General features: G+C 42.8%; 2 protein-coding genes across 2 annotated transcripts; both read left to right on the top strand.

Annotated features, from left to right (window-relative positions):
* Positions 1 to 253: 253 nt before the first annotated feature.
* Positions 254 to 1,156, top strand: LOC125550092 (putative disease resistance protein At1g50180). Its single transcript, XM_087519997.1, has one exon. It carries the CDS (start codon positions 254 to 256, stop codon positions 1,154 to 1,156), a length of 903 nt encoding a protein of 300 aa, XP_087376123.1.
* A 795-nt stretch (positions 1,157 to 1,951) lies between these two features.
* Positions 1,952 to 4,243, top strand: LOC147974299 (uncharacterized). Its single transcript, XM_087517392.1, has one exon. It carries the CDS (start codon positions 3,025 to 3,027, stop codon positions 4,051 to 4,053), a length of 1,029 nt encoding a protein of 342 aa, XP_087373518.1. The 5' UTR covers positions 1,952 to 3,024; the 3' UTR covers positions 4,054 to 4,243.
* Positions 4,244 to 8,945: the final 4,702 nt, after the last annotated feature.

The raw sequence follows: 8,945 nt of genomic DNA, 5'->3' as shown, positions 1-8,945 counted from the left end.
TGTTGGTGTTTGAGTTCAAGGTAAATACTACATTATTTTTATTTCAAGCCAAATTAGAGTGCACTATCTTCTAGTTTGCAGGCCACATTTTCCCTTTAGATTTGTTACCGGTGTCTAGGGACTGAATGTGATTATCCTTCCTGTTAGCATGAGGTTTTTTATGTGAAAAAACGAGGTAGTAATACATAGGACTAATTTCTATTTGCATGCTTCTTTTTAGTGCCAGCTCAAGAGTGTGCGCACCCTGCAACAAATGGCGGGGGTTCTGGATGCTTTGGCATCCTACGTGACCAGCATGCTTGCTGAAATGGCCAAAGAGGAGGTGGCCATGCTCATCGGCGTATCCGACGGGATAACAGACCTGAGCATCAAGCTTGGGGACCTCAAGAATTTCCTTGCTGATGCTGATAGGAGGAACATCACCGATGAGAGTGTGCGGGGGTGGGTGGGTGAACTGAAGCGTGCCATGTACCTAGCCACCGACATCGTCGACCTATGTCAGCTCAAGGCCATGGAGCAAGGTCAAACAAAGGACAGGGGGTGCCTTAACCCTCTGCTCTTTTGCATGCGGAATCCCATCCATGCTCATGACATTGGCACCCGCACAAAGAAACTCAACCAAAATTTGGATGATATTTGCAAGAGGGGCAAGAGTTTGAAATTTATCAAGCTAGAAGCCTACGAAGACCAAAATACAACCCGATCTCTCGCCACTAACCGCAAAACTGATTCGTTGATCGAGCGGTCAGGTGCAGTTGGTGCGAAGATCGAGGAGGACCTGAGGGCACTTGCGGAGGTACTTACAAGGGAGGCTGCTAGCAACAAGAGTGATTGCTTCATGGTGGTCGCCATTGTTGGTGTCGGCGGGATTGGGAAGACCACCCTCAGCAAGAAGGTCTTCAATGATGATAGTATCAAAGGCAAGTTCACTAAGAAGATATGGCTTAGCATCACCAAAGATTTCAATGATGTTGAGCTATTGAATAAGGCTATCATCGCCGTTGGTCAAGACCTACCTGCAGCTGGAGGAGCTCGAGACAGAGACCTACTTGTCGGTGCTCTCAGTAATGCCATCAGGGACAAGAAGTTCTTTCTTGTACTAGATGACATGTGGGGTGTCGATGCATGGGACAAATTTACTGATGGCTCCTTTTAGCTACGGTGGTCCCAGTAGCAAAGTCCTTGTTACCACAAGACATGACACGGTTGCCCTAAGCATGAAAGCTGTGCACTATCACCATGTTGACAAACTAAGTGCTAAAGATGCATGGTTATTGCTCAAGAAGCAGGTCAGCATACATACTTACTAGCAGTCACCTCTTATTACACTTAATATTTAATAATCTAGCAGTACTAAAGCACTGTTTGATAAATACTACAGCATGTACTAGTGCTAATTTGTTGTGAATAGGCAGTACACAAACTGATGCTTGTGAACAGTGGGCTTTGTGTGTTCAACACATTAAACTTCATGCACTTTCGATGCTTCCTTCAATCTATATGTGTAATAGTCCACCATGCACATGTGATACATTATGTGAAGTTAACAACTTATTTGAATAACTATATTGAAATGTACCTTTATTATTACAACATACATATGCAGCTATAGACGAAGATATCAATTTTTCTTGGCACTTCAAATTAGGTATTATAATGACCACCTTTTTGTTAGTATATCTCAACGATCTAGCAACTGCGTGAAAAAAACAGTGCCACTAGACACTGCAAATGCAGTGTGTGTCTGTTATTAACTATATATTTTTTTTGCAAATATTAACTATATATTTCTACTCCTTGCAGGTAGTCACAACAGAAAAAGATGAACCCGAGATTGAGATTCTAAAGGATATTGGCTTGCAGATTATAGAAAAGTGTGATGGTCTACCACTTGCTGTAAAGGTGATGGGAGGGCTATTATGCCAGAGGGAGAAAAATCAACGTGCTTGGCAAAAGGTTCTAAACGGTGATTTATGGTCAGTATCTCAAATGTCAGAAGAGCTAAATTATGCAATATGTCTTAGCTATGAGGACTTACCATCTTGCTTGAGGCAATGCTTTCTGCACTTCTCCCACATACCTATAGTTTTACCGTCAGATGTGATTGTCGGCATGTGGATCAGTGAAGGGTTTGTACACGGAAACACAGATGAATTAGAAGAATTGGGACATCAGTACTATAGGCAACTGATACTAAGGAACCTTATAGAGCCAACTCCATATGGTATTGGACAATATCTTTGCAGCATGCATGATGTTGTTCGCTCATTTGCTCAATTTGTAGCTAGAGATGATGCGCTGATAGTTCATAAAGGAGAAAAAATGAACACGGAACTTAGTTTGCAAGGGTTTCTTAGGTTGTCCATAGAAACCAAAGGAATGGAATCAGATGAATGTGAGTGGAGAAGTTTACGAGAGCATAAATCACTTAGATCATTGATGTTAATTGGGAATTTGAAGATTCATTCGGGTGATTCATTGGAAACATTTTCAAGCCTACGGATGCTACATATAGAATCCACAAAGTTTGCTGTCTTGGCCGAATCTCTGTATCAGCTTAAACACTTGAGGTATCTAACATTAAAAAAGTGCAATGACCTAAATAGGCTGCCCGAGAACATCCATAGGATGAAATTCTTACAACACATTAGTCTTGAGGATTGTGAGAGTGTAGTGAAACTTCCCCATAGCATTGTGAGGTTACATGAACTGAGACATCTTGATCTTGATGGCACATGTGTAAATAGTATGCCCAAAGGGTTATGTGCTCTCATGAATTTGAGGACACTATATGGGTTCCCAGCCAATGTGGATGGTGATTGGTGTAGTCTGGAAGAGCTTGGGCCTCTTTTAAAGCTTAGGGCCATTGGATTAGTGAATCTACAGAATGTTTGAGATGCCTTATTCGCTACAAAGGTCAGGCTTGGTGAAAAGGTCAATCTTATCATTCTGAGCCTCGACTGCAGGAGTCGACATGGCAGCAATGAATTGATCAAAGATGGAGTGTCTGAGAAGGACCAAGGAATGATTGAGAAGGTGTTTGATGGCCTCTATCCTCCGCCTTGCATAGAAGATATTCGTATCGACAACTATTATGGGTGCCAGCTCCCAAGATGGATGAGGGACACATCAACGACACTCCTCAAGTCCTTGAAGTTTCTAATGCTGCACGACCTGGCTTGCTGCACTCAACTCCCCGATGGACTGTGCCAGCTCCCTTGTTTGGAGTTCCTACAGGTACGAAGGGCTGTAGCAGTCAAGCGTGTGGGTCCTGAATTTGTGCAGCCCAGTAGTCACCATCATCATCCTTCATCCCGGGTTGTGGTTGCTTTTTCAAGACTGCACAAGATGGTCTTGGATGAAATGGTGGAATGGGAGGAGTGGGAGTGGGAGGAGGAAGTGCAAGCTATGCCTGTCTTGGAGGATCTTCTTATTCAGAGTTGCAAATTGAGGTGTATCCCTCCTGGCCTTGCCACACATGCAAGGGCTTTGAAAAAGTTAACCATATACACCATACAGGGCCTTCAGTCTGTTGAGGACTTTGCTTCCGTAGTCGAGCTTGACCTATTTAACTTACCCAACCTGACTAATATCTCCAATTTCCCCAAGTTGCAAAAGCTTGGGATCGATTGCTGCCAGAACCTTGAGTCTCTGCAGGGGATGGATCAACTCCGAAGACTCGTGTTGACAGTTCACTATGACAAACCAATCCCGTCATACCTGCAAACTGTAAAGCCAAGTCATTTGTTGTTAGACTGCGGCCCAGAGGCACTCGCTTGCATGGCTTTGGGAAAAACTGGTCTCGTGTGGGACAAGTTCGGTCATATTCAGCGTGTCGAGGCTTATGCAGATGATCTTGGTGAACATATTGAAAAGAATTGGCACCTATTTTACACAAGCGAGCCGTACAGCATGGTGACAAACATCGACCCACAGGTAACATATATTGTTAACTCATTGCTCTTCCAGTATGGGTTGCTAATCTATTTTCTTGATCTCCTATCGTTGATTCCATCTCATCATAGTAGTTCACTGGTACATGCTGAAGCCTGAATATGCACCTCCCACTGTTTGGTTTTGCTTGGCAGGAGTTTGAATCAGGATCTGAAGACGAGGAGGATGTAGCGACTCTAGTCTAGAGGAGGAAGGAGTGGTAGCAAATTAAGGAGGCAAGAGCATTGTTAATTTCGCGCTGCTAGCTACGTACAGTATGTACAGGAACAGCAAGATGAGAAACTTCAACCCCCAGGTAATATATATATATATATATATATTAGGGGTTTATATATATATTAGTTAATCTATTTCTGAATCTCTTGTTGTTGATTCCATTCCATCTTAGTAGTTCAGTGGTATACATATGGTAGAGCCTGAATATGCACTTGCCACCATTTCGTTTTGCTTGGCAGGAGTTGTCATGATCGGAAACAGAGTGTGAAGACGTCGAGGATGTAGAAGACAGCCAAGACCAATGACCCTGCCTTGACTCTTGGAGAGGAAGGAGTGACAAGTTAAGGAGGCAGCAACATTCCATTGTTAACTTCCCGCTAGCTCACACAACTTGGCGTGCAGCAAGATTAGTCTAGTAGCTTGCTCCCAGTTTTGTATCCCTCCCAATTTTCTTTGGTTCCTAGTACTAGCAGTGGTTATTTAATTTGGCCTGTATATATGTATATAAGTTAGCTATAGACACCTGCTGGGGACATTAACTGCATGTACCACTGAAGATGGTCTATCATTCGATCCATAAAGAAAGAACCTTTTTGTACTATCAATTCTGACTCCAGGTTGAGACATATGAGAGGAAGGGGTGACAGAATTATTGGTGTCTATTTGTTTGTTGGAAAATATGCATAGACAGAGCCCATAACACAACTGCATATGCATACTAGTTGTCAGTTTTTTCTTGTACCGTGACTTTAGAGCTAGCATATTTCACCTAACTATGAACTGAAAGCTAGCATTACTTACCCTTGATTAACATCTTGATCCAGCAAGAATTCAGGTTTTGAAAATGAAACAGAGCAAAAATAGGGCACTACACAAGTAGCCCTTCCTGGTTTCCACTTGCACAACCAGGGGGCTTTTGTCACTTTATTTCTTTCGTAGGTTTGGTTCTGAAACTTCACACTGATTGACAACAGTAGCACTCAAACAAAACTCAGATAGGCATGTAACCAGATTCTACAACTGAATCTGTAACCAAATTCAGACAAGTAGGCAAAGCAAATTCGGTCCTCACTTACTTGTAGCAGAACGGAGTTGACGAAGTCAGCCAGGTTGACCGACGTACGCAAATCTGCTCCGGTCCATGAAGCCACCTGGTGCTTCCCAGGTCGATGGCCGAACCTGAGTTTTATTTGTATACCAGAGCTGGCTGAATCTGAATATATTTCGCCGGTGGGCCGCAAATCTGCTGCCGTTTCTTGTGCTATGTCAGTCAGTGTTGATAGTCAGTTTGTGTAGCTGAACTTCAAACAAGTTCTCGATTACACAATAAACTGAGTACATGTTGGTTTCTAAAGGTAGAATTTGGGACTTCGAGAAGAAGGTGTCGGGAACGAGTGGAAAAAGAAAGAGGAACAGAGGTTGTCTTCTATTTACACATGCCTCTCACCTAGGCATCGCTTTTCGACAAAATACCAGCCGCTTCAAAGAACCCAAGTAGCCATCTCAAATCGGTGGTTGGCGTCCGTTTGCGCCTGGGCGCCACGGACTCTTCTCCAGTAGCTTGGGCCATGAGCCATGACACATTAGTGCTCCTTTTGAGCTCGTGGATAGATGAAAAAAAATGCCAACTGCAGTGTGAGCAGCCGTTACAGGTTTGGTGGGTGGCCAACTTCTCTATTTGTACTCGTAGACAAATACTACATTTCCTTTTTTGTGGGCAAATTTTAACATGGTCTCTCTTACCTCTTTTTTTTACATGTGAGGTAAGAAGGTAAGAGTCAATCAAGCCATTCATTGATGAGATCAACGGCTAAGATCTATTTTATACTCTTACCTCTCATGTGAAAAGAGAGGGTAAGAGGGACCATGTTAAAACTGCCTTGAAGGCGGTAATATGAAGTACTGATCTTTTAATTAAACTATTGAAGGCGGTAATGAGCATTCATTCATTGCATGTCAACTTTGTGTAGCAGCACATTCACATGATATATATAATCCAACAGTGGTGCGAGCGGTGAAGTGAGCTTAACTAGGTGGGTGCACAAGGATGATATTGAGCGGCTCATATCAGTTGTTTGAAATAAGATTCATTATATTAAAATCTAGCTAGGATTTGGATGCATCAAGAAGGGGAGGAGAATGTCCCTTTGAATTTTCGAAGTCAATGGTGATGGTGAACGGAAGGAAGGATGTGTAGGTATCCTTGGTTGAAATGCAAAGAGAGACTATCATGTGCATAGCCCATCCCATCTGTCACGAATATTTTCTGGGAAACACAGTGACATAGACACACATGTGCCAGGTGCGGTACGTCGATAGGAGAAGGCAATAGGTGTCTCGTCCAACAGCAAGGAAAAACAATGGTGAGGTGAGGGCTGTAGAGGACGAAGAAAAGGGATGAATCATTGGCACCAAGGCCGCAGATCAATGGACGCGAGATGTGGCCGCAATCACGCACTGATCATCTTACCTTGGAAGAACAGGCAACAACAGAGTGCGAGAGTGCTTAGAAGGGTGTGCGTGAAATATGAAGTGCACTCGAAATCTATAACATCTTGCGTTGACAGGAAGTTTGTTCCTCTAGTTCAATTAAAATATTGAGATTGAGATAAAGCACTTGGAAGGTTCCTCACAGTCACACTGATTGAGATTGAGATAAAGCACTAGGAAGCCTAAAACTGAGATAAAGCACTAGGAAGGTTCACCTTGTTGCATGATTGTGAGGAGTTCCGTGTGAGTCATGCATGTCTCCTCTTTGGATGGAGACCATGGCGGTTCCGCATTGTGTTCTTGCAGGCGATATTATCCGAATATCTATCTACAAGCTGCTGACTAGAACACTGCTTTGTGTTCGGGGTGATTTTTTTTATTCTGACCTTTATTGATGGGACTTAGCAATGAATAAATTGTGTTGTTAACGTGTTGAAGTGTTGCCTCCATGCTGATGTTCCGACCTTTATTTGTCGGTCTCGACATTTAGATGAAAATCCGTGTCCTGGCTGGATACAACAAGAAGTCGTTTTGTAAGGCGTTAATATGGAAGAAGTTTTTCTTAAATGACATGGCTTGAGTGGACTGCTGGTGTCAAGTGATTTCTATGCTGCTCGCTTAAATCTCAGGTTTAGGCTTTCCATGGCAGTTTTCTTCGTTGAAGTAGATTTAATTAATTATGCCAGACGACATACGATTCTCACTTCCCCGATTAAATGTGTAGAGTGGCTTCAGTGATATAGAAGTTGGCATTGAGATCCCTATTAGGTTAAGCCGATATCTTCTTCGGAGCATGTACATCAACCAACCCTTCGCTCCTATGTTTTCTTGCAATATTGACATGTATTCATGGTTTCAAGGTTCACATGCATCTTCTATTACTATAAACCTTGCCATGTCCCCGTGCTGGAAGAAAAAAAAAGACAATGACACCAACGTCCTCGAAGAGGTGAAATAATACATTGACATGTTCATACACGCCTCGATGGATGAGCACAAGACCTGCTGCTTCAAGAACACCATTCACAAGGTATTTGTGCCGACACTAAAACTCACGACTTTGCTCGTTCTAGCTTGTTTTCTCTTGCCAATGTTAATGATGAAGCCATTTTTGCTTCGTGCTGATCAGATATATGGGACGCCAATACTTGGCGCATAGAAGTCAGATGCTGCGTAGGGTCAAGATGAAATGGAAAGCACTTCGCCTCTACAGACTAGCGTGTCTCTGTAGAGGAATGTGTTGGCTTTAAGATTACATAGCTGCACGATAGAGGAATGGTGTCCGCTTTTTGCTTTCTGAATCGCTGCTTCTTGAATCAAGAGCCTTTGGTTCTTGCAGATGGAGGATTTGGCAAATCCAAATGGCGTAACTGAAGTTTCCAGATACACATGTGGTTGTTCGGCGGACATTGCCCAGATGCACTATGCAAATCTAAATGGCTAACTGTTGTTTCTGACGCAGTCCATTCTCTAAGGGAGTAATTAACATTGATGAAGATGTGATAAGTCAAATATACCTAACTCTGGGCTTTTACCAGGTAATTATAAAGACAATACACGTCTATTTATATTACTAGAGATGCTATAAACCTTGATGCTACAGTACCATGAATTTACTATAACATAGCGACATGATAAATATCTGACTGCGCCATTCTTTCCAATTAGTTATACTGCAACTACTAGAATGCCACTGCCATAATATATATATCAGAGCATGGCTATCCCTTGTGTAGCTATATATTGTACAAGATCAAATGTGAATGCTAAGTTTCAGCTAGCTTTGGGTTCGAGGATGATTTCCATGTGTCAAATATTTATTTGTAGAAATGGGACACACTGGGAATACTAATTCGAGTGCCTGTGGAGGAGCACGCATGGTAAAATTCTCCATGTCGTTTTGCGCCAACATGATTTGTTTGGTCATCCGAGCTATTAGCCCGGCTTAGATTTCTCGCCCATCTGCCATGGTTGCTCACTATTGATGGCAAGCTAGAGAACTTGTTCCAGGCGATACTCTGGGATCCACGGCCAAAATAACACGGCCCACCGCTCACCTAGGTGCCCTTCCTACCAGCTGCCACAGTGCCACCAGTCTACCATACTAAATTTTTCCAGCGAAGAAAAAAAATTGTTGCACTTTCATCTATCGACCGACTTTAAATAACCTTCAACTTTCCTGCTAAGAGCCCAAGTCTCCAAGTAGGACCTTTTGGCCATGCAAGACCTTCTCTTTCTAGAGAATCACGCTCTTTTAGTGCCAGACTAAGGCTGGTCATAATGAT

Source organism: Triticum urartu, chromosome 4A (genome assembly GCF_056163025.1).
Source record: "Triticum urartu cultivar PI428250 chromosome 4A, HENAU_Tu73, whole genome shotgun sequence".
Lineage (NCBI taxonomy): Eukaryota > Viridiplantae > Streptophyta > Magnoliopsida > Poales > Poaceae > Triticum > Triticum urartu.
Note: the sequence above shows the minus strand (reverse complement) of the source record. Positions and strands in the feature narration are given on the sequence as shown.